At 37.2% G+C, this 25,627-nt stretch overlaps 4 protein-coding genes across 8 annotated transcripts; 3 read left to right on the forward strand and 1 right to left on the reverse strand.

Annotated features, from left to right (window-relative positions):
* The first annotated feature begins 1,957 nt into the window (after positions 1 to 1,957).
* Eogt (EGF-domain O-GlcNAc transferase) lies at positions 1,958 to 5,703 on the forward strand. 4 transcript variants are annotated; one of them, XM_012487721.3, is made up of 10 exons: positions 1,958 to 2,300; positions 3,180 to 3,386; positions 3,454 to 3,602; positions 3,662 to 3,825; positions 3,941 to 4,061; positions 4,128 to 4,281; positions 4,370 to 4,570; positions 4,661 to 4,794; positions 4,858 to 4,960; positions 5,029 to 5,703. In XM_012487721.3, exons 1-10 carry the CDS (start codon positions 2,292 to 2,294, stop codon positions 5,293 to 5,295), a joined length of 1,509 nt encoding a protein of 502 aa, XP_012343175.1. In that variant the 5' UTR covers positions 1,958 to 2,291; the 3' UTR covers positions 5,296 to 5,703. The 4 variants fall into 4 exon arrangements, with proteins under 4 accessions (XP_012343175.1, XP_086770524.1, XP_086770522.1 ...); XM_086914398.1 differs by having other exon boundaries at positions 3,944 to 4,061; XM_086914396.1 differs by lacking the exon at positions 1,958 to 2,300 and adding an exon at positions 2,464 to 2,937.
* On the reverse strand, positions 5,391 to 7,183 carry LOC100868418 (Phosphatidylinositol glycan anchor biosynthesis class W a). Its single transcript, XM_012487722.3, has one exon. It carries the CDS (start codon positions 7,181 to 7,183, stop codon positions 5,627 to 5,629), a length of 1,557 nt encoding a protein of 518 aa, XP_012343176.2. The 3' UTR covers positions 5,391 to 5,626.
* On the forward strand, positions 7,010 to 9,434 carry LOC100863105 (ATPase WRNIP1). 2 transcript variants are annotated; one of them, XM_012487723.3, is made up of 5 exons: positions 7,010 to 7,241; positions 7,693 to 8,008; positions 8,077 to 8,899; positions 8,972 to 9,199; positions 9,258 to 9,434. In XM_012487723.3, the coding sequence occupies exons 2-5, from the start codon at positions 7,823 to 7,825 to the stop codon at positions 9,353 to 9,355; spliced, it is 1,335 nt and encodes a 444-aa protein (XP_012343177.2). In that variant the 5' UTR covers positions 7,010 to 7,241; positions 7,693 to 7,822; the 3' UTR covers positions 9,356 to 9,434. The 2 variants fall into 2 exon arrangements, with proteins under 2 accessions (XP_012343177.2, XP_086770528.1); XM_086914402.1 differs by lacking the exon at positions 7,010 to 7,241 and adding an exon at positions 7,296 to 7,419.
* A 406-nt stretch (positions 9,435 to 9,840) lies between these two features.
* Positions 9,841 to 24,106, forward strand: slmo (PRELI domain containing slowmo). Its single transcript, XM_003694468.4, has 5 exons — positions 9,841 to 10,071; positions 10,197 to 10,362; positions 13,306 to 13,392; positions 22,235 to 22,408; positions 22,712 to 24,106. Exons 1-5 carry the CDS (start codon positions 10,040 to 10,042, stop codon positions 22,946 to 22,948), a joined length of 696 nt encoding a protein of 231 aa, XP_003694516.1. The 5' UTR covers positions 9,841 to 10,039; the 3' UTR covers positions 22,949 to 24,106.
* The last annotated feature ends 1,521 nt before the right edge of the window (positions 24,107 to 25,627 follow it).

Genomic DNA, 25,627 nt, shown 5'->3' on the forward strand with positions numbered 1-25,627 from the left:
TTCTACGTGTGTTACATTTCCACGTGAGCCCCGTTTATCAAACGGTTATGCAATCGGTGTGTCGCGAAATTGATCATACAAATGCACGGTTGCCGGCCATTTATCCCATTCCTCGAAGCGTGGGTCGAGCGCCGTGCCACTCGATTCAGTAATTCCCGGCCGCGACGGGGGTATTTTTCATCCCGGCCACCCGATCAATAATCCCCTCCCGATCAGATCGTGGCGTCAACTCGCAAAACCCGATCCGTCGCTGATAAAATTATCAGGGAGAAAGATGATGGCGATTTCGTCGATAATGGGCCGACCAAGAGGTACCGTTGTAAACCGCGCCGTGCCCGGTTCTGGATCCACGGGCCGAGGGCGCCCGTGATCGTGATCGATGTAGATCCTTCCCTCCATCTATCCACCGCGATCCATACCGGCCGGTCCGGTATGTCTCCACCGATCTATATAATCTGTATTTGTATATATACACACATACAGTTTGTTCGAAGCGGTCCGTTTCCGGGTCACGCCATGGTTGGCAGGTTGACGCTGGAGGTAGTACCTACACGCTATTGTCTCTCGTGTATCTCGGTTCCCTCGCATCGATTAGCATTGATTTGTGAATTACCGATAACCAGCTTTTAAACAACATCCAATTCTACCTCCGTGTTAATACCGATTTTTTAAAAATTATCATTAAAATCTATCGTCGATAGATTTTAAAATGGGGATGATTGACTAGAAAGAATAGCGGAGTAGAGCTCGAACAAATTTCGAAACAAATAATTTTCATTGCACGTCCCTATTGTGTTCCCACGTACGTTAAGTGTTTATCCGATTCGCAACACGAGTTAACTGACATAGAATATATATATACGAAAATGAAATTAGAAAGGAACAGTTGTACTTAAATAAATAACTTTCTTAACCCGTTGTACGTGTTCCTTTTGTTGACCACAATGTAACTTGTTCCAAACCTGGCTTTAATTGCATAGAAAGAATTTCTGGTGTAGAGATAAAGACACCTGCGAGCAACGAGCAACTGCGGCTATTCCGAGTCTTCCAGATTACGTAACGATCCATACCTAACCGAGTGTGGGACTCGCTGTATCTCAAGTAGTGTACGTCGAGACCCTTTTAGATTCAAATCTCTCTTCGACGAGCAAAATCGTATAAAATGCGAAGATACGATCTACGATCGGACCACGCCTCGAGAGAAGATCGAACTGTCTCTACCGTATACGTCGAAACGGTTTTTGACGTATCTGCCGGGAATTAGCATAAGGCGCGTCTCGTGGGCTTATCGAGAGTCAATACAACCGTTTATTTCCCGTGCAAACATGTTGAATAACGGAAGCCATCATTCTGCATTGACGTTAGATGCACAGACAAAAAGTCCTATAGCAGCGAAACGATGCCCTTACGAGAAAATCTCGCTCTACCGTCTACTTGGATGGATATTCGAGATCGATTTTGAGCAACGAGAATTTCTTGAATTAAAATCTAAACTGATGGAATTTCAAATTTTTTTGGCGCGAGTTTACGTTTCTTTTCTTTATTCCCGTTTATTCGTTAACTATTAATTATTATTTATTTAAACGATATACATTTCGATAAATGCTTCGTGTATGTAAGAAAAAATTGAAGAAATTTGGATCTGGAGTGTGGACCGATATTATAAAAATCGATAACTAATTCCCTTTCTTAGTTTTTTTAGTCTTTTTCTGTTCTACCTTCTATCGATAAAGAATTTAATGTATTTTTTTCTTACGTGTTTAACCCTTTTTATCCATAGATGAGATCTAGAGTTCCAATCTTATCATGAATCGGTAACGTCGGTAGTGATCCTTCCACGTTTTTACCAATGCTCCATTAAGAAGAAAATTTAATATCGAGGATCGTAAATGTAGGAAAATACTTATTCTCTCCAGAATAAACTTAGAAATGTAGTTATTCCTTAAATCTTATAGATGGCGAACTCCAACAATTTATTCCATCACGTGACAATTTATTCCATTAAGTGTTTATTAATTCAAAAAAATTGAAATTTCAATAAATTGCATTACGATAATGTTCTAAATCGTTCATAAAATAACGTGCCTTCCATTCTATTTATTCAACGTTACTTAAACGATACGATAGTTCATCGATATCAAATGCTACAATTATGATTGTGCTCAGCCATGTTGAAACTATACATCATGGAAGCAATCGATCGTGCGTGAAAGTGAAGTTAAACGTCCGTTCCCAGAGTTTCCTGTCCCACAGTGTCTCAAGGTGAAAGAACTTGAGGATATCCGCTCCGTATGATACGTGTGAGTACTTTTAATCGTTATTTTCATCGTTAAGATACGTATACAGGACCGACTATATTACCGATTGGGTTAACAGGATTTTAAATACCGGTATGATTTTGAAAATAAAACGAAGGCCCTCTAGAACGTTTTTTTCCACGGTGAGCAATGCTCAAGGATAGCTAGATAGGTAGGAAAACGTTAGTACATACGTGATGTAAATTTACCGCGTGTTCCAACTTCTAGCATTGACTTTCACCGATTCTTTTAAGGAAGCACGCTCGGCGTTCGTGTGGATGTACGGACGTTCGTGTTGTGTGGACAGAGTACACACGGTAGATGAGGTCATATACCCATCCACTCTTACAGGTGGTTCCTCCTCCTCCATTCACGCCGATACAGTCACTCCGTAAAGCGAGTGCACGCCACCTTCTCTCAGGGACTCCCGGTTTAATTTTCATTAGTGCATCCCGCTATGATGATCGATTACGCGTTAAGTATTAAATACTCAGTGACGATCGCGATGGTGTTCGCGGTCACATCCACGTACAGTAATTACACGGACATTGATCTACCCTCTGATCACATCAAGTATTACTTCAACTATTTTCCCACGGTGGCCGAAGAGTGCCGCAATAATACCGCCTGTCCGTACAAGGTAATACGCGGTGTGTTAATAACGCGATTATGCAAGGATTTATAGATTAAAGGTGAAATTACGCACTTGATATATACACTTTCGCTCATATTTTCATTTTTTTTTTTTTTTTTTTTTGGTTTTCATTGCTTGCACGAATAGTCGTGGAAGCATCGGGGATTTTGCACACGTGAACGAATTGTAAATAATTCGAGTTGACAAAAGGTGAATATTAACGAAGAATTTTTCTTGGAAAAACTTAGGATAGCCTTGATACCAAAGCTTGTTGGGGTTACGAGCCGAATTGCAAAGACGAAAATTCTTTTTCCGTTCCTCAATGTCCAGGTGATCACAGAGGATGGGTGACTACGAAAAAAGCACAGGTAGAGACGTTTTACGCTCAAGGCGACTTTGGCTACGTACGCGATCAAAGAAAAGAAATGTCGATTTTTTGCGAACCGTTGTTTGTGGTAAGTTTTATAGACACAGTTCCGATTGTTCTTCAATTCCTATTTCTCATAATTTTGATCGTTCCAGGACGACTCGTCTCTGGAATGCTCGGAACACATGAGATTCTGCCGAGCAAGGAATATAATGATCAATTTCACGGATCTGATCAGAAGGAAGGAACCTATACGGTACAAGATGGATGTGTTAAAAGAAGGTCAAATTGGAGGATACTGCACGTGAGTAAAACATATTAACAAGCAACGAATAAAAATTTAAATCTTTCTCGTTTATCCAGATTGAACGAAAAAAGATTAGAAGAGAACGCGGATCATATTAGTCCATTGCAATCTTGGGGACCTGAACTACGAAATTTCCGCAAGTTATCTCGACCACCAATCGTCAATCACGATTGCGATATCGTGATCGAGAAGCCAACATTCGTAATGAAAATAGACGCTAGTAAGTCGTAAGGATGAGTCGGAATGACAGCCATGATCAACAATGGTGTCGTAAAATCTGTCAAATTAGCGAATATCCCGCATCTCGTTCATTTGTCAAAGTCGTTCTGTTTCAGTAGTAAACATGTATCATCATTTCTGCGACTTTTTCAACTTATACGCGTCATTGCACGTAAATCTCTCGCATCCAGCCGGCTTCAGTACTGATAATCACATAATGATTTGGGAAAGCTACAGGTAACTGACACCGATTGCGAAAAAGAAAAACCTCGAGATATTAAATGAGTTCTCTCCTACTTTCAGCTATCGTTCTGCGTTTCAAGATGCTTTTGAGGCTTTCACGAGAAACCCGCTGTGGGATTTAAAAACATTCCGAGGAGAAACCGTCTGTTTCAAGAATCTCGTATTCCCCTTATTGCCGCGCATGATTTTTGGTCTATACTATAATACACCTCTTGTACGATTACTTTTTTTTTTTTTTTTTTCAATCGATGATCGCAAAAATGAGTCGTACGATTGATTTTTATCGATGAACATGATTTTAGATTTACGGCTGTGAGAACAGTGGATTGTTCAAAGCTTTCGGTGAACATGTGTTGCATAGATTGCGCATACCTCTCCATGAAAGGAAAAACCAAAGAATAAGAGTTACTCTGCTTAGCAGAGATACTCAATATCGAAGAATTCTGAACGAGGACGAATTGGTGAGGGCTTTGAAAGAAAATCCGTTATACAAAGTGAAAAAGGTATCGATTTAAAGATCACACAAATGATATAAATATCTAAAATGAATAGAAGTATAATGAAAAATCTTTTTTTTTTTTTTTTTTATATAGGTAGTTTATAATAAAAAAATATCATTTAAGAAACAATTAGAAATCACAAGAAATTCTGATATCTTTATTGGTATACATGGAGCTGGATTAACACATCTTATGTTTTTGCCAGATTGGGCAGCAGTGTTTGAAATGTATGTATGATTGAACATTTTTTTTCCCTAAGAAAATTCATCTCACACATTATTATTATATAGATATAATTGCGAAGATCCAGGATGTTATAAAGATCTAGCTCGTTTGCGTGGTGTAAAATACTTTACATGGGAAAATAATTCGAAATTAGTGCAACAAGATCCTGTAAGTAATTATTTTTTTTTTTAAATAAAAAATTTCATTTGACACTTATTGTGAAAATAATTAAATAGGGTACGCATCCTGATGGAGGAGCGCATGCAAAATTCACGAATTACAGTTTCGATGTTGAAGAATTTTTACGTATAGTTTCACAAGCTACCGATTATGTAAAAAATCATGATTCGTTTAAAAACTTTGTCGCTAAAAATGCGCAACGTAAGAGAACAGAAATGAAAAATCAAACTAGCGCAATGAGTAATGTAAAAGAAAGTGCAACTTCTAAATCGAAAGAAGTAACCGAATTAAAATCTGATATTCAATCCAAAGATGAATTATAATGAATATTTTAGATAATTTATTTCGATGACAACGAAACATTTGAATGATAGGTTCTAATAAGATTATTAGACTTAATATCGAATGAATGAAACGATTTGTTACCAACTAAATGTTTTACTTATTTTTATACATATATATGTACATACTTATTTTATTAAAAAAAAAAAAAAAAAAGAGCAGCAATAAATATGAAATACAATATGATATGTCTATGCAATGGCAGTGTAAATATTTTGAAGTTAATTGTTTACGCCGATTCGTAATTTAATTTTATAAAGTAGAAAATTGCATACATTGCAGTGTGCAATTAGTACATGTTGCACGTTTTATTTATAATTTAATTTGTACCTGTTTTCTGTACAATAATAAAACTGACAATACATTTACAGCCATGTATGCGATCAATATTTGCACAGCATTTAATTCATTTATATATAACGTACGTACTAACATATTAATACCACCAGTCATTAAGTTTGAAAATAAAAAGAAAATTAGACCATTGTAATTAACAGCTTCGAATATTTCGATGGTATTTTCTGCTACGTTTTTCTCATATTTATCAGATGCGATTTCTCGTTTATTTTTTATATTCGTTTTTTGTATTTTAGTTTTCTTTTGATCATACTCTAAATCTATATTTTTATAAACTAATATATCGGATATTATTTCTATCAATAGCAATAATGTAAGTATCATGACACCCAAAGTGAGAATCCACATGCAATATCCTGCATTTGCTAAACGTCTAGATACCCTAAAATAGGTGTCACAAAATAAAGTAGCTGCACAAGTTTGAGCTGATATTAAAGATAATTTAATACATAAAATCATGGATTCATTATAATTTGCATCAAATTCATATCCAAACAATTTAATATGAATTACTCTAAGTTTATGCAATGCTTGTGAATTCTGATAAGTGGAATGAATTAATCTACCAATTGCTACACCTATTAGATAAAGTCCAACATATCCAGGAACAGATACTACACCTTCCCGGTTAGCAGATACAAAATCATCTCTTGGTTTGTTGCTTAAAACCCACTCTTTCAATCCCTTAGTACTCAAAACATATTCGTGCATCCCTAAAATCCATATTCCTGATAACAATGAGTATTTTGAATTGATGGTACTTGTTATAGAACTAGTAAATAGTTTAACAAAAGCAAGAGTTATAAAAAAATTCCAATGAACACCATATTCAGTTATGTGCTTTTGATATCCCAAAATTTCAATTGCAACAGATCTACCAAAACCTAATATCAATAATGGAATACAACTTCTCGCTGAATATTTTATATTTTTTGATATAGTATGAAAAAAACCTATTCTAGGTTTAGGAGTAAAGTCTTTAGCTTCTGGAGCTACTAAAGCATTAGCTAATATAAATAATCCAACACCAGAATCCATTAAACTATATCCAAATATTTCAGTTTTGGCAAATTTACGAGGAAAAATATGAAAATCTATAGCTAATATACATATTGCTGTTATTATGTTAGTTAATGCTCTAAAATTTGTAATGAAAGGCTTTTTGCCGCAAACAGATCTCGTGTGATTTGGTAAAGAATTCAAATTAAATCCTAATATTAAAATATTAATAGCAGATATTGCCATCATAATAAAACAAACAGTAATAACATATTCGGATAATATGGTACAACATAAAATAGATGGAATTACAATTAATGCAAATTCTATTAAAACTCTAATATTTCTATGGATAACCTCATTGAAAAGACCTATTATAGTTGTAGTCAATAAAATACTACAAATATTTGGCATAATAGCATATATAACTTCTCTGGATGTTGTTCCACCATGACCAGAAATAAATGCTTCTTGTTGTTGACGATAATTGTTCCTATTCCACGAGTTTGACATGTTGTATAAAGTGAATAATTATTTCTCCTGATGAGAAATCTAAAAAGAGATATTATTGGTAATACAGAATATTATCCTAATATTTTCTATCAATCTCAACTTACTTGAAAGAACATTATCTGAATTTTTATCTTAAATTATTACATATTATATAATTTAATTTAAAATTAAAGTCAACTCAACTACAAATGAATCACGTGCATTTATATTGAAACGTGTACGATAAGCAATAGATGGTGCGATGATTTATTTTACTGGCGATTGTCAGTTTTTAAAAATAATATTTTTTTTAAAATAAAAAAAAAAATATTAAAATAATTTGCATTTTTCTAATATTCATATTATACAAAATAACCTATACTTTAATAATAAATAACTTATTTAAATATTAGGAATTGTTTGAAAATAAAGAAATTCAAATTGTATCGTTATGATGCATTGTATAGTATATAAAAAAATTTTAATATGTAAAAAATAGAAAATCATGTTGATTTATACTTTTTTTAAAGGATATAATTTTAAACGAAATATCACAAGAAATACCAAAGAAAACGCCAAAGAAATTGTTTTATAAAAGAAGATTAATGAAATAAATTCATTAAAAAATATAAAACCAACACATTGATTAATATAAAAAACATGAATCAACAGCAATCAGTACAAAACCAAGAATTCATTTCTCTTGCTGAAAAAATGAGGCCTGTATGCTTTCACGATTATATAGGACAAGAAAAAGTTGTTGGATCTAATACAATATTACAACAATTATTAACAAAAGGTCATATTCCTAGTATGATATTTTGGGGTCCACCAGGATGTGGAAAAGTAATTATTATTTTTTATCATATTTTAAATATTATTATTAATATTAATTTTATGAAATACTTTTATAGACATCTTTAACTAATATTATATCAAAACTAAGCAAAGAAATGCATGGAGAGAAAGTAAATATCATAAATCTTTCTGCAACATCTTCTGGTGTGAGTAACATCAAAAACATTATTCGTACGACAAAATCCGAATCAAAATTCAATCAAATTATTGTATTAATGGATAAAATACATCGTTTTAATAAACTCCAACAAGATATTTTTTTACCACATGTTGAAACAGGCACATTTACTTTAATTGGCACAACTACAGAGAATCCATCTTATAGTTTGAATTCTTCTTTACTAAGTAGATGCCGTATATTTGCTTTAAATAAATTAACAATGTTAAATATTGTAGAAATTCTTTGTAAAGCAATTTTATCAATTAATGGAGAAATATATAATTTTCCTCTCAAAAATTTGTCAACTAATTTAGAAAATAATTTAAATTTTAATTCTAAACCACATTTTTCTATTAATAAGATAGCTATTGACTGGTTAGCAGAAGTATGTGATGGAGATGCTCGTGTTGCATTGAATGGTTTAGAATTGGCTATTAAAATTAAAATATCAAATAGACTAGATTCTAATTTTGTTTCAATAACTTTAGAAGATGTTAAAGAAAGTCTTAAACAAGCACATATGTTATCTGATAAAGAAAGTAACAATATACATCATTTATATTCTGCTTTACATAAATCAATAAAAGCTGGTAAGGAAAATGCATCTTTATATTGGTTAGCACGAATTATGGAAGTTAAAGAAGATCCTGTAGATATTGCAAGAAGATTAATAAGAATATCAAGTGAAGATGTTGGTTTAGCAGATTTAGATGCTCTAGGTATATATTTTGTAGAATGATTCGATATTCACATTAAGTATTATAATATATACAATTAATTTTTATTTCTAGGCATAGCTATTCATACTCTGCATGGATGTGAAATGATTGGAATGCCAGAATGCGATGTGATTTTAACTCAATGTGTTGTATATTTGACTAGAGCACCAAAATCTCAACTTGTATATAATGCATTAAAACGCGCTGAAAATATTATTATGAATCATAAAGGCCCACAGCCTGCAGTACCATTACATATTAGAGATAGATCAGGACAAGAAAAAATTCATGCTACTTTTGGTAAGATGTTAAACACTTAATATGAAATTTTATTATTTTTACTTGATATTCTTTACAGGATTTCATAAAGAAAATATGTTAACCAAAGAGGAAAACGTTGAAAATCACTTACCACTTGGCTTACTGCATGTTAATTTTTTTTCAGAAGACTTCTAAATCTTTCTTTCTTCTAAAACAAATTTGGAGTATACAATTTTACTTTATATATTTTAACAAATAAAATAATCAAACACTACACAAGTCTCATTTATAACTTAGAATATATCACTTAGAAAATCACAAAATTGATACTTTTGCTATAATTTGAACAACAATTAACAATAATCAACAATTAAACTGCGATTCACTTTGCCTTGGACACTATTATGAAATGACCGCGCGATTTATTATACATACGAAGTATAAACAAATGTTAAAATTACAAAAGTATTGAAATTATTTAAATTCAAATCTTTTAATCTACTTGGAAAAATATAATAAAAAAAATACACAACAAAAACTATGATTTATTGCATTGAAAAACAAATATTATAATTAAATTAAATGTAATTTGACAAGAAAATTTTGCGTTTGAATTGATAGAAAACGGCGCGGAACCGCCGACCAATCAGATTTAATTCAAATAAACCTTATTGGTTGCTGAAAACAGGTATACCAACTCTTGATGGATCGATATACAATAAAAGATTAGAGTCAGTGGAAAGCTTTCTTTTTCACGTTACATCAGGTTTCGAAGTCAGTGAACGTGCCTCACTGTGTCGAAGTGTAATGTTTTCGTATGATTGTTAATAATTTAAATTATTGTGTTTTCCATACGTTATACTAAAAAATTCTATAAACATGAAGTTGTGGACATCACATCATACTTTTGAGTGAGTGTTTTTTGTACAAGTTTATTTCTAACTTTCTAAATTTTTCTATAAAAATGTTTTTTGACATTCTTTTACTAAAAAATAAATTATGTGATACATGAAATTTTAATATTTTTCATTTATAGTCATCCATGGGAAACAGTTGTAAAAGCAGCATGCCGAAAATATCCAAATCCCTTAAATCCATCGGTTTTGGGCACGGATGTTATCGATAGAAAAGTTAAGGATGGTGTTCTTTATTCTCACAGATTGGTTACCACTCAATGGCGTTTTCCTACATGGATATTACCAGTAAGTGTTTTTAAATTGATAATTATTAAGATTATTTATACTATATAATGATGAGTATAACCTCTTGAAAAAGGTTATATAAAAGTTATTATTAATTATATTAAATTTATTAAAAAATAAATTTAGTTTAATAAAATTATAATAATAAATAGATTTCTAAATATATGTATATTTTTTTACATTTTATTATTGAAATTTAATCATATAAATAGAATTAGAAGATTGCGATATCATATTTACATTATATTGTACATTTTTGATATAATATATATAAACACAATTGATTATACAAAAATTTTAACTTTTTTTAAAATATTAAATCTTTAAATATATTAACATTTTAAATTAGAAATAATTTTATTAATTGTATTAATTATGCTATTCAACTCTATTTAATGTTATCATATCATCATGTTATCTATTTATTATTATCTTATTTTACACATACTTAATAATAATATTTAATATATGACATTTTCTTATATATGAAGTTACAAAGAAAGAAATTTGAAATAATCAATGTATGTACTTGATTTGTTTTTATGGTTTTTAATAATATTTTGAATATATTTGTTTGTTTTATATATTTTAATAACCTTTATTGGAAAATAAAATCTTTTGTTTTCAACACATAATTAATTGTTGGTAAAATAAAATTCCATTCATCGTTGTAAATTTTCCATTCGTTTCCATTAGTTCTTCTATCAGCCGCATAAGCGCTGATATCATTTAAAGTTACTCATAATTTTCAAGGTTAAATTTTTATTGGCTGATGAAAGCAGAGAAATATGGAAAATGTTAACCTTGCTAAAAGCTTATTCATATTATCGATTTTAAGCAAAATTTTAATTTTCATAGATAAATTACAAATTTATTTACGTTTTGCTGCGTTTTCTATCGAAACGACCTTTGATTCTTTCTCAATTTCAAAGCGCAAAGAGATTATTTTTATTTCGAGATTAACTTTAAATATTAAGAAATCATATGTGAATTTGTAATTACATTTATAGTATTGGACGACACTATGTCACGAGTAATTACGTGCATTGCATACGTAAGTGATTGGCGAAGTGCCGTTTAATGCAAACTAAGTAAGACATGTTTATAATAATAACATGTTTACGTAATTTATTATTTTTGAAAAATACATAGATTTATATTTGACACGTGTAGAGTTTTTTTGACGTTGTTTCAATTTTTTTTTAAATGAATTATGCATTTCTAATATCAAAAAATGGTAATCAATCATCAATTATGTAACACATATTTATTACATAATTTTAATATTGATACAACAAAATAATTAACGTTAATATCAGATTTTTCTTTTTTTTAAAGCCGATAACTTGTAATATTCTTAATTAATATTAAAAATAAAAATAATAAATATATATTCCGTTCCCATTTTATATTTTTCACTTATCCATCCATATAATTTTCGCTTTATCCATATTACATCCATTTACCCGAACAGTGGAGTTTGTTCAAAGTTTGGATATCATAAGAAATCAATCTGCACGCGGGGTTATGCATCCCTCCTTTACCTGGCAGTAGTTTATAGACAAAACAGTTCACTGCCGTTTGACCAAGCAATCTATACAAACAGCGGCAGTAGCCAGGAACAGGAAATTCGAAACTTTCGACAACATGGTGCAAGAAGAAGGTGTGCGAAAGCGAGTTCAAGCTCGAAGCAAGAGGGAATTACAAAACAACGACACCGACCGTATCAACTTTCATAATGAGCGCTTCCACCGATGTTACGCTCTTTGGCAATCATCCAGCCAGGCGCTTGCATTTTGGAATATATATATCGGAATCTCCCTTAGGACTACTCCCTTCATCCCTGTTTCTTCTCCGGTCTCTACAGGGAGATTCGAGCTTCGAATCTTTTTCGGCTCGGCGAATTGCTTCCTTTCGCAGGATTTTCTATAAGCTTTGGCAAAGCTGTCCTGTTGTACCGGCTCTCTCGCTCGAATGCCTCGAATCACAGTTTCGTAACGAATGCATAGTAGGCGGAAGTAAAGAAAGAAAAAGGAGGAGGAAGGTATCGCCTTCGCATTTAGGCACTCTTGAAATTACTTGACGGGAAGGGAAAGTGCAAAGCCTCGTTTTAATTTGAGTTAACAGCAATCCTTTCCTTCTCTTTCTTACTTTTTTATTTCTGTTATTATTTTTTTCTTCTTTTCCCTTCCACCTCAACCGGGAATAAAGCTTGTCGAGCCAACTGCCGCATCGACGAAAATTTCTGACTAATTAACAGATGCACTCGAATAACAAGTCGCGTTGGATATTGGAACGGTTACCGATGCGGGTGTGACTTTATAGACATTGTAATAATTGACTGGGTCGCGCAATTAAAGTATAATTAATCAGAGAAATATAATTAATTAGAGGCGTGACACGTAGCTTGGCTTTTTGAACTCTGTTAAATTAATTTGATAATTAATTCTTCAATATAAATATTGTATATCGATAATTAAATCTTACATCGATAAAATTAAATTAGTTTTGTTACGTGTTTCTATCACGTAATGATAATAAATCTAAAGAATTTATGATTGTTATATGAACATGTGTATTTTACATAAATTATTTTTCTTTATTTCATTGTTTTTTTTTATCGTTTAATTTTTATCGATTCTCTGTAATCGATTCTCTCTCATTAACGACCTTTGGACAGCAACTTTCACATGATTCACTTATTAATCATATTCTCTTAAACATTTGTGTATATTTTTTAAAATCTCATAAAAGAAAATATGTATATTTTTCACGTGCAATTAGATATTTATATAAATCGTAGTTTGATTTATTTTATTTTTTTGAATACTTTAGCACTAATGTTCTTTCAATTATCACTTATACTTTATTTTATTACTTTTCATTACTTTTTCAATGATGTGGAATTTTTGTTAAAAAAAATTCTATTTCTTTTTGTTTCAGTTCTTTGGTCATCAAGGTCCATACTTTGCCAGTGAATGGAGTGAAGTTAATCCAGAATCTAAAGAAATGGTAGTTAGGACGGTAAACGTAAGTTCATTAATATAATCCGTATAATTTACATAAATTATAACACATTAATTATTTGATCCGTCAGACGACTTTTAGATTAATCAAATACTTTGAAAAATTTACGATTATGCGTATTACAATAATATTTTATATTAATGATGCATTAACGCGTTATCGCACGATATTCCGGAAATAGTTCTCCGGTTCGTTTCCACTTAATTCATATCGTTAATCGAAATATCATGTATAATGTTTAATCAATCGGATGAGTGTTTCTGTGAAGCATGCTTTTACGGAGATTTCATTACATTTGCTCTTTATTACTCACATATTACTCGACAAAGTATTCTGACCGCATTTGTAATTTATCTTCGCGAAACGAGATAAATGGAGGATGAATAAATCGATATTCACTCGTGCAAATGTTGCTTTGCGCTTCGATGTCGGATCATCGAATCGCGTTACATCTAGCGTTCGATCTAATTGAAACGAATAATTCGACGATAAAGCGTGGGGAGAGGAAAAAAAAAAAAAAGAAACGAGCAACGAATGTGTCTTCAATTTCCAAACATGTACACGCAGTTCCCATTCGGGAACATTTTAATATTTCACACGATCGGGATCCACACTATTCCTTCCCGTGCTTGCATTAGCAATTCATTTGAACGGTGAAAATAAATTTGATGAACGAAGTGCAACTCTGCTCGCCCCGCACACGCATGCGAGCCACTCAATGTACCTATCCGTGTAATCGAACAATCAATATATTCTCAGTTCCCATCGAATCGAGATCAGCAAGAGTAATTGGAAAATAGGTTGATGAAATTTCACCTGTAGAATTACACATCGGTTTTTCACCGAGGACACGTATATCGGCCCATCGTATCGCGTATACTTGTAATACGGTTCATAATCGAAAAATATCGGCGAGGATTCGCCCGTATAATACACGTGCAATTTTGCATTTTGAAAAATAGCTCCCGACAAAAGCGACACGAACCATTCTATTCTTCTCCTGGCGCAATATTTACCGGGAGGGAAAGTTATGGAGGAGTGGAGAGCTTCCAGTTCGAGTAGCAGATACATTTACCGGAGTTATAAGCGCGGGAAGAGATCGGCGCATCTTAGAGAGTCGGGGCGTGTGTAGCATCGTATCTAGAATGTTGGATATGATAGGTTATTGATGCGCGCATTACCGGGGGTTGCATAGCTTCGTGGTCTCCTTCGGAGGTATGTGTGGCGGAGGTAGAAGGGATGTTTCAGCAAGACAGGGCGGAAAATGTTGGGTTGGGGAAAAGGAAAGGGGAAAGAGCCATTCCTCGTCGTTTCGTTCTCTCTCTCTCTCTCTCTCTCTCTCTCTCTCTCTCTTTCATCGAAGATCGTTCCCCTACGCTCTCTCGCGCGATTTTCACCCGAAAAAGTAGAAAAGAGAAACCGGAGATGTTGGATGGATTACAGGTATGATGGACGATCGAGCAGGTAGCGTTGTGCAAAAAGTGCAGCCTTTCCATCTACAACGAGTTGCTGTCGTTTTTACTTATCGAACCACACGAACAATCCTGTGATACGAGGTATTTAGACACAAATTTGTACACGGAGAAGATGCTTTTACATTCGAAAAAAAAGCTTGTTTCGTTCTTCGTTGTATCGTTCGTCGTTTCCTTTTGAATCATTCCCTTTGATTAGCGAAAAGACAAAACACTTTCAAAGTATCCCCGTTAAGAGAATTTTTTAGTAAAATAATCAAGAGGCGCGCACGTGAAAATTCGCGGCTGACTTGTTGCGTAAATATTAACACCGCGTGCAAGCTACCGCCTGTCCCATTCATCAGCTGTTTTATATGTAACTTTGCTGTTTGCCTCTATACATCAAATATGATGCGTAAATGGTGGTGGCCATCGTGGAACGAGATACAACACGGATCCCGCGATACACGTTGAATATCATGTTTGGATACATTACGTGCCCTTTAATTTTTTTAAACTTATCGATTATTTAAAAGCATTACAATTTCGAATATTCTACGATCGAGGACAATAAATCCTTTAAAACGGAGTTTATTACGCAGCTACTACGATGGAATGAATTCTCAAAAATAATTTTTAAAAAAAATATGTATTCCATGCCTGAAAATTGCGCATTGAATGAAAACAACGATCTATCCTCCGTTCAAAGACGCTTTTTTCTTTTTCACCGGCGAAGAAAATACTCTTACGGGATCAGCCCGATATATCAACGCAGTGTGGAATACCATGGCGAGGGTAATAGGGGAATTTCCTCGTCACGCCGGCCGTTCGTCTTGCGGAATACGCGATCGTCCTGTTTCTCACTCGGTCGTCTTTCCAATTAAAGCGAAGGAATACGCGTTGCGATATTTCCTCGCTGATCGTCGCCCGCGTAATCTACGGGGACGCGTTTCCCTCGCTGGCGAGGGTTAGAGATGAGATTCAACTAAAATTGAACAATTCCCGGCGGGATGTCAACGCTTTCTCCGCCTATGCCCGCCCTGTTGTTTGGCGAGTACACGCGTGAGCGGCGATACACGCTGATGCGCTCCATCCCCTGAACTCGAACACGTACCATCCCCCCTTCTCTAACGTACGAAACGCGCGTACACTCGTGGACAACAAACGAAACATTGTAGAGAGAGGAAGGTAGTAGCGGCAGAGGTAGCAATGTAGGTATTCCACATAAGCTCGTGCAGAGTCCAGGTTATAACCTATCCCCGTCGAATCCCAAGGGGGAGATATCTTTTAGCAATTTACCTCCACCCATCCGCGCGGGATGCTGATGCATACGTTGCGCGGGATGCATATCGTGGCACCGGTTGAAACGGTAATGCGGGGGCATCGTATCGTTGAACCTAAACGCATCCGGCGTATATACGCATCGAGTACAGGCTCGGGCATAATGGGCTCCGAGTCTCTATCAGGTCGTTGCTATATTGGTCGATGCTTACTTGGCCGGTGCTTGCGTATTTTGCAATCGAGTTCACGGGTTCGGGGATGCGTACAGGGAGGATCCCTCGAAGAAGAGATCAATCCAGCGAGGGGGTGTCGATTCATGGGGGAGGGAGGTGGATAAATAAATATCGTGACGTTGTAGAATCGCGTATCGTTAATCTAAAACAATGGCCGCGTTACCGTCTGGGGAATCCAGCACGGTTGTGTTCCGGTGAATAGAACGGTTTGACAGAAAAAAAAAAATGATGAAACATTTTCCCCGTGGTGCAGGTGGATGGATATTATCGGATTATCAAACGGATATATTGCAGGCGTGCAACACATGACGCGCGATCGCGTTAAGTTAATCGTGTTATTATTTAAAACGCGTTGTAAAGCCTCCATGTGACTTCCGGATTCGTTCATGCGTGGATAAATGTTTTACAACTGTTGATGCAGATTGATGCGTCTAGTGGGAATTCCGTGGAATTTTTTTTTTTTTTATTAAACTGATATCGTTGCGCCGATCTTAATCACGGATGATATGACAATGAAAATAACGAAGTATGGTATCGTATCGTTCGCGCGTTCAGCGTTTTTTTTTTTTTTTCAAAATGAATTATTCGTCTCTTTATTATTTAATTAAAACCCTCTTTGGTATCGATTACGTACTCGATCATCGTACATTTGTATTCTCTACTTGACACAATTTCCTGACATCGAAACTGATAAGTATCCTCAACGCTCTATTATTTCCTAAAGTTATATAGCCCCCGTTATAGAGTTATAGAGTCAGTTAAAAATTGATGAAAGTATCTTTGAAAAGGAAGAAAAAAAATATTTCACTTTAGAACGAAACGAAAGGGATCTACCTTCTTAAGCAATAGCACTAACGTTCTACTTACGTTCGCAGAAAGTAGAAGGAGCGATAGATCAATCGAAATCTCGGTAGAATAGAATATCTCCGTTCTCGCGCGTTTACCGCGATACGTTTGCCAGACACGAAGGAAACCGGAACAATATTTTACCGGCGACAACTCGTGCATTCTCTCTAACGATCCTTCCTTCGTCCTGGCACGAATTTCCGTGCGTGCGAGCGCGAAAATCCAAGGCACGGGGGGGAGAGAGATGAAAGTATATCGGTATGTACACGGTTGGGCGGGATATCAAAGGGGATACGGCATCGGACGAGAATTAATAACGGGGCTCGTGTATCGGTGATGTATCCTAGCCTCTCTCTCTCTCTCTCTCTCCCCCCCCCCCCCTCCCTCCGCTCATAGACTCCCCGTGGACTTTTTTGATGAAGATCTCGAGGGGGTTTCGTTTGGATGGCGCACGACGCTGACTGAACGTGCCACCGACTGAATTATTGTGTACGCGGATCTCTAAATCATAGAAACAACAAATTGCACGCCGGTGAACGGGGTATTCGCGGTAAACTCGTATTCGTGGAACACGCGTAATAGCATTTACGTATGTACTTTCATACGGACATGCCGCGGGCAACGCCAGCAGTTTTTTTGAATCGATTGAAATATGGGGAGCGAGGCAGATTCACCAGGGCCAGCTTAATGAAAAATGGTTAACTTTAGAGTAGTATTCGCGCGACGAATGCTGGTACGACGGCTCTCTTGCTACACACACGCTTCAACTCGAAGCCCCTTAATCCGTCTCAACTCTCTCGTTGGCTGTGCGTTGTCACGCGACACCCTCATCGAAATATTTCCCGCTGAGATGATCCACCACCAGTTTCGTCGGCAAAGTTTCCGAGAATGGATATTAATGATCTCGCGACACTGAGATGGATTAAGGCACGGGATGGAAATGCGTATCGCGTGCGTACGCATTTTCGAGGATACTTTGTCACTTTGTGAAAAATTTCATTCGACGCGTCGCGTTGCTGGCAACGCACGTATTTCTCTACATCGACACAGGTTGATATGTTATTTTATATATATATATATATATCGTAGATACTTTCGAATTTATCCGTCGATATTAATTACTATTTAATATATTTATAAGTATAAATTTTGCGTTCGTACTTGGGGGAATGTTTCATAAGCTGCGGTGAGTATCGATTCGGGCTAGGGATATGGACTCTTGTTTGTTCAGAAATGTACATAGACGTGGAAACAAGTAATTGAATTGAACGTAGGATGAAACCGCGCGTATCCATCCAACTGTAGAATCAGATGACTGGAAGCCCCCGTTTACATGATCTAATACGGATTTGTCAGCACACGATTCCCAATCTGGCCAAAATCCGCTGAAATCGGCGATTATCGTGGAGAGGAGAAAGCCCGAGGCACGAACTCTATTCGAGGTCGATCCAGTTTCCGACGTTGCGTCCTACTACATTTCGACTTCCGGCCGTGGCACCCTCTCGAGGCATCGAATGGGCACGCTCGAATTGGGAGCGAATACCTTTGCTCGAACAATGCTGCCTTCAGCTGGATCCGTGAAGTCCTCTCAATTATGCGGCGATGCTAATTACTCGCGAGCGCGCAGTGAAGAACGGCCTATAACCCGCACAACCACCCTTCGCAAACTTCGCCTCTACCCTTCCATTCTCTCCTCTCCGTTATATCCACCAAAAAATTAAACGGAATCGCGAGAATTTTTGATTGGAAAATTTTTATTGACCGTTCACGCGTTTAGTTCCACCACTGGTTACTTTATACCACTTTTCTTTAATTTAATTCCTTAAAAAAAAAAAAAAAAGAAAAGAATTTTGAAAGAAAATTTTCGACTTTTTTTTTTTATGAATCTCGAAATGAAACGAAAACGTAATCTTCATTTTTCGATCCCGAGATTAAAAAAGAAAAATCGAAGAAAATGAAAATGCTAAACAATAGATTATTCGATAAGAAGGAAAGTTTTTATCCGTGATCAGGATTACGTTGAATTTTGCGGAGCCACGTGCCTCGAGTGTATATCCCTTTCTTTAATGCCACGGTCTTGATTTTAGTTAACGACTTTCACCCCTAACTGCGCTACTAAACGTGACCATACCGCAATGCCGCGGTAAATGAAAAGCAAACGCCGTGCTTGGTACGGAGACCGAGGGATTGGCAAACATCGGTTTCGACGCGCGGCTGATGAAAAAAATTTCAATTAACCGATGCACTAGATCGGGGGGCGGGCAGAAGGGGTAGACAGGATCGACGATGTACGCTTTTCGTACGCCCTCTACAGGCTGGCCGTGGCAAAAAAAGTGAAAATTAATTACTTCGTCGTTGACGCCAGAATCGGAAGAGGGATCGATCGTTCGCTTGATAGGATTAAATCGCGCGCCATCCCGTTTACCTTTTCCACGTGTCTTCCTTCTATTTTTTTTCTTTGTTCTTTTCTCTTTTTTCTTCCTCTTTCTCTCTCCTCCCCTCCCCTTCTTTTCTCATTTTCAGTTTTATCGCGACCGATACCATCGATCTTGCTTTTTCTGGACACGGTTGATGACACACAACGAAAGATGATTACGTTGTTCGTTGTGTGGGGGAAGAGGGGGGGAGAAAGGGCAGGGAGTTGGCTATCTCGCGGACAAAGTTCTTCTTTCGATGCCTCCCCGTGGAAAAGAAGGGATTTATCTCGACGTTGAGGAGAAAGAGTCGGCGTTTCGAGGATTCGAGGGTAGGGTAAAGTAGAGCGGACGGCGAAGCGGATTTTTATTCTCGAGTAAACTTGGACGAGAATTATATTTTGTACGAAGTTTTTAACGCTACGATTACGAAGTTACGAAGGACAGTAATGAAGATGATAAATTTAATTCATTAACGTTTGTCTTGTTTTTTTTTTTTTTTGCTTTCTTTTCTCTCTCTCTTTCTTTCTTTCTTTCTTTTTTTTTTTTAATTATGGAGCTTTTCCTTTTGATTCTTGGGAGAAATAAAGGAGACGAAGGATGTTTTTTCATTTGACGTCTAATCACGGTGATTCTCAGTTTCGCGTAAAGCGAGCCACGCTCTCGTTACCGCGCTTAAAAACGCGTCCTTATCACGTTCAGCGTTGCTCGTTACGAAAGCTACAATGAAACCATCCGTCCCTCCAATTACACCCTCTTCCATCTTCTTTATTTCACCTTTCTTTATTTCCTCCATACACTCGAGGCCTTTCCCGAACCAATGTTCTCGAAACGTTTAAATGATAAAGAACGTCAAGTGCTAATTATTTACACTGAAAAGAATCCTATTTACACCGTTCACGTAGCTTCTACGAGAAAATTACTTCTCGTGTCTCGTTCAACGAGCTTTGAAAATCGTACCTTCTCTCGTCAAGACTTTAAAACTCGGCCGAACGAACCGACTTTTTTTTTCCAACTAACTTTTCGCCGGAATTAAAAAAAGAAAAGAAGAAGAAGAAAAAAAGAAATTATTCTCAATGTTTATTTTTCTCATTATACAAAATCGTCCGTATTTTTAAATAAATAACGAACCGAATGAAAGGAGCGAGGTAAAAAAAAAAAAAAAAAAAAAAAAAAGAAAAAATGAATCGAGACAAGCAGACGTAACGCTCGTATAACGTCAATAGAGATTCTATCGACATCGAGAACAAAGAACTGTATTCGACAGCGTTGAACGCGCCTCAATAGCGATTCCCCGATGGCTGACGAATTAAACCATCCGCATTTTCCCTAAACCTCGGATCCGCGTAATTGATGAAACGCCGGTTCAAGCGAGGCGTTAATTTTTTGACCTCTTCCGATTGTGCGGGGGTGATGAGGCCGTAAGACGGGTAGGGGTAGTGGAGGGTAGGGAGAAGGGAGGCGGGGATGGTCGCTGTGTGTAACACAGTCGACTTCACTGATTGCCAATATGGCGGAGGGTATGGAGGGAGGTATTGGAGCCTCTCTATCTCGATCAACGCGGATCCACAATGCGCCGCGGGCGTTAATTCCCCCGTATTGCACCCCCGCGATTCAATTGTTCCAGGTTCGCGGCCACAGCGGTGGTTCGTGCCGCGAACGAGTGCCGTACGCGACTCATAATGATGTAATTTTCCAAGTGGTGGGCGTATCATTGTTGTTGGACGTGTTCATCGTCCCAGCCGAAGTGGAACTCGAGGAACGCGTTTACACGCGACACGCGAACATCTCGTTGGGCTCCTCTTTGATTCTTTGCCCGGCTTGATCGGTTTCGTTCGTTTCGACCGTTGTTTCCAGAAATCCGCTGTGTTGATTACACGGTATAGGACTTTTTCCTCCCCCTTCTCGAAATTAAAAGTTTCTTTCCTTGGAAAATTCGAAGGGCGTGCACGTGTGTCGTGGCTGGTTCGAAGCAACGATAATCTCTTCCCTGAGATAAAAACAAGAGCGGATAGCTCGCGCTCGAGTTTTTTATTGGTCTTGGTGGTGGAATGCACGGTTGTGTTGCGCCAACACGTGAAATTGCGACCATTTATTATGCATCCGCGCTATCATTTGTCCGTGCACGTGTACGTGCGTTTTAAAATTTGATCAAAGCTCGTGGAATTGTTGCGAGGCATCGTTGCAATTTCAACGTGAAGAGGAAAGAATAGGGACGGAGAGACGGTTGTCTTTTGAATAATTCGAGAACGTGGGGAATGTTTTATTTAACGATCGGTGAACGGGATAACGAAGCTTTAAACGACGTTGGAATACAATGTCGGGTAAATGGTCAAACGGTGCATCGATTTTGTTCCGCGACAAGGAGCATCACGAGGCGCATAGCCGGTCTTTATTTCGTTGGCATCGATTATTCAAGGGGACGCCGCCGTCACTTTCGTGGAAACGTTTTATCTCGATAATGCTCGCCAACCTTCTGCCCGAAGGTTGTTAACCCCGTGGAGTCGTACGACACGCGATGGATACGAGAAACACGTAACTAAAATAAGAGAGTTTCAGCATCTAATGACAAGAATTGCGAGAAATTGTTCCAGCTCGAGTAATTTTCTTTTGCTTCCAGATAAGCTTGGGCAAGCACGTTTCGGTCGGTGAGGTGGTCACGTATACACCACATCCGGAGAATCCGGAGACAACGCTTTTAACACAACAGGCGGTCATTTCTATCCAAGGGGTGCCGCTCATAGATCATTTAGAGAGGTTACTGACAATGACGATCGAACAAAACGCGAATAAGGTAATAAACGATTATACGATCCAGTTTGCTTCGATCCCCGAGTAGTTTTTTCCATCCATTTAAAACGAATCGAAAGATCTCTAGTTCAAGTTTGAGTTTTGCATCCGGTTCGAAATTATCGCGTTATGAAATTCTTGCACAAAGAGGAACGAAATTTATTTGTCACGAGTGCGTGCAGATTTCTTCATCCGAGCGTGCAATGATTTCGTAACGGTTTATTATTTATTATTCCGAAGCCGCGACACACACGTGCGATGTAATTCGCGCGGTAACAATGCGTCTTCGCATCCGATTACGTTTCAGGGTCGTCAAGCAGTGGAATGGGTCATCGAGAAACTCCAAACGGAAGTGAAAGATATCGCGTCCTCCGCCGCGAAATCGACAGATGATCTGTTTAATCAAACGCGTCGTCAATTGGACGACATCACGAACATAACGAAACAGGGGATGGAAGATATACAAAACGTGGCGAAAAAGTCGTTCGACGAATTTCAAAATTTGACGGTGCCTCCACCATCTCAATCGATACCAAAGTTGTAGCTAATATATCACGTTAGCTTCAATCTCTTTAACTAACGCTACGTATATCTTCGATGGAACGATTGTGAACGAAAATAAAGTGACTCGTCGACAAAGAGAATTCCATTTGTCGCTGATTCAATTCAACAGATTCAACACGAGGAGGAATTTCTATATTCCACTGCCTTATACAATCGTAACGATTAACGAGAGTTTTCAATGATTTTTCATGCATCGATGAAATGCTATCGGGGTTAGTAAATTATTTTAGGAAACGTAATAAGGAATAAATCATTTAAATGAATTTTTCATATACAAATATTTATATCGTTTAGGATTCAAAGAAAGACTGAGACGCGTAATATGTTCTTTTAGCGAACGAGCGAAAGATACGAAATCAAGATATATATTATATTATATTATCGAGCGAATAAAATAATGTAATGTTGCGACAAAATTTGTAAACGCGCCGATCAATCGTTCCGCGGAAGTTAAAGAGCGCCTTAGTGAAAGAGATGTAGCTGCGGCAAGAATGATTATACAACAATAATATTCGACAATATCGCAATTCGAGGATCGTATTCGGAAAGATATTGTCAAGTTTCATTGGGCCGGAAACAAAACCGAATTTCATCCAAAAGAAAATTGATAAATATACCATCGTACTGCATTTGCAAGGAAACGTCATGTACGTGTTGTGTAAGAGATTCGAGACTCTATGAATATTTATATCCAAACGCTTATCTCTTTAGTCTCTCATTTTTGTTTAAGTATTATATACTCTTGCGGAATACATTGAGACGTGACTCGTTGCAAAGCACTGTTGAACTATGTTTTCAATTTAATCGGTGCTATATCATTTTTTCTTAGTATTCTCATGTCATGTTTCCAAATAATATCGAAGAAATATTCTTTTTTTTCCATTATTTGCTATAAGCATTCATAATGTCCACTCGTGGCTTGTGCTTCAATTACAGTGTAGTTAATTTAGCAAGTAAATCGAAATGTAAATTATAAAAAAAAGCCGTAACGAAATAATAGATGTTTCAATTCATAATATAGAAATTAGTGCAACACCACGTATTCGTGTCAATTGACCGGGATCTAAACCAAAGCTTAGATTCGCCTACTCTGATACTGGAAACCACGAAGATAGAAATACATTTATTTTTAAACCAACACCACATTCATTTCTTCATTAATAATAATTAATCGCGTCTATGAAGATGAAATTCAACGGTAAGAACATAAACCGAGCGCATAAACCTTTTTTTCTTTTTTTTTTCTTTTTTTTTTTTTTTTGTAACGGTCATCCCGCGAAACGAAACGAAAAATAAGAAAAATCATCGTCGTTGAGAAACGACGTTAATCCCCAGGTGGGTTCGTCGATACTCGTCGTATCATTTCGAAATCGTGCGCCACCAAATACCCGATCTCTCTCTCTCTCTCTCTCTCTCTCTCTCTTTCTCTTCCTCCTCGTTCCTTTTCCTCGATCTCCCCGAGGGAATATTCGCGCGAGTCAGCGAGCGGTTGCACGCGTCGGGGAACGAGACACGCTCGTATCATACGGGGCAAGTATCGATTCAACGATGTCGAGGGCCGGTCTCGACATTCCGCCCGAGCAATTTCCACCCAAGTGGAATTTCGACCGGGTCATTATTGTTCTCGGCGGTCTAGAGACAATTTCCATCGGTTTACTCAAATCTGGCCAGCCAACTCTCTGGGTAAGTAGAGAAAGAGAAACAATGGGGGAGCGAATGGGCGGCGAGAGCGAGCGAGTGATGAGATGGATTATATAGGACGCGGTGGTGGGCGGAATCGAGGGGGAGGGAGGAAACGGACGAAATTTGACATCAGACCGGTGGTATGTAAGAGATAATTGATGACGTTACGGTTCATCGCTCGGTTACCGGACATGGACAAATATTGACAGCTTCTGATCAGAGAGGCAGCCGGTGGTGGTATCCTTTGTAGGTAGCTCACGCACGTGGTCTTCGATGTCGATTCGGTTTTCCTGTCGAATCGGCCTCCGCTTAGACCCCGCTACCGTTAGTAAATCAACCGTTCTCTGCTCGGCGGCGTGCATGTCGAGCAAGTTTCGTAAATTAAAGTGGCCTCGTTTGTCCCTATAAAGCTTGCCTGTGGCTATTGCTTGCACGTGACGTTCCGCGCTTTGAGGACAAAGTGGCAGTTTTCCCCTTTGCCTTACTTTTATTACAACCGGGGGGGCCCGTCTTCGTGCCACTTCGGTTGGAACGCAAAATTGCACCCGGAAACTTGAAGAGTTCTCTCGGCCCGGTGAATCGGGAACGAGTGGAGGGGAGGAGTAAAACCTTGCGCCCGAGATATATTAGCTTCGTGGCGGATGACATAGCGGTTGCATTGTTCATCTTTAATTGCCTGCCAATTCTCGCTCGGCTATTTTCGGGCCGCGCGTTCAAAGGAGAGCCGCTATGGTAAATCGGTTCGTAACAAGTTTCGGAAAATTCGATTAGGCTGCTTCCTTATCCCGCGGTGGAAGGCAGAGACAAAGGATCGCTTGTTATCCAACTGTTAATGTCCTTCCACTCTGTTTAATTGCTTCCCCATTCCATTCGATCCATCTCGAAAACTTTATACCATTAACCAATTCATCCGCCCCGGCTAATCGTCGCTTTTCGCGACATGGTCGGGAAAAAATTTGATTCTCGATGATAAATC

The sequence above is a fragment of the Apis florea genome, unplaced genomic scaffold (assembly GCF_048593485.1).
Source record: "Apis florea isolate Af1SG1 unplaced genomic scaffold, ASM4859348v1 contig_3587_pilon, whole genome shotgun sequence".
Lineage (NCBI taxonomy): Eukaryota > Metazoa > Arthropoda > Insecta > Hymenoptera > Apidae > Apis > Apis florea.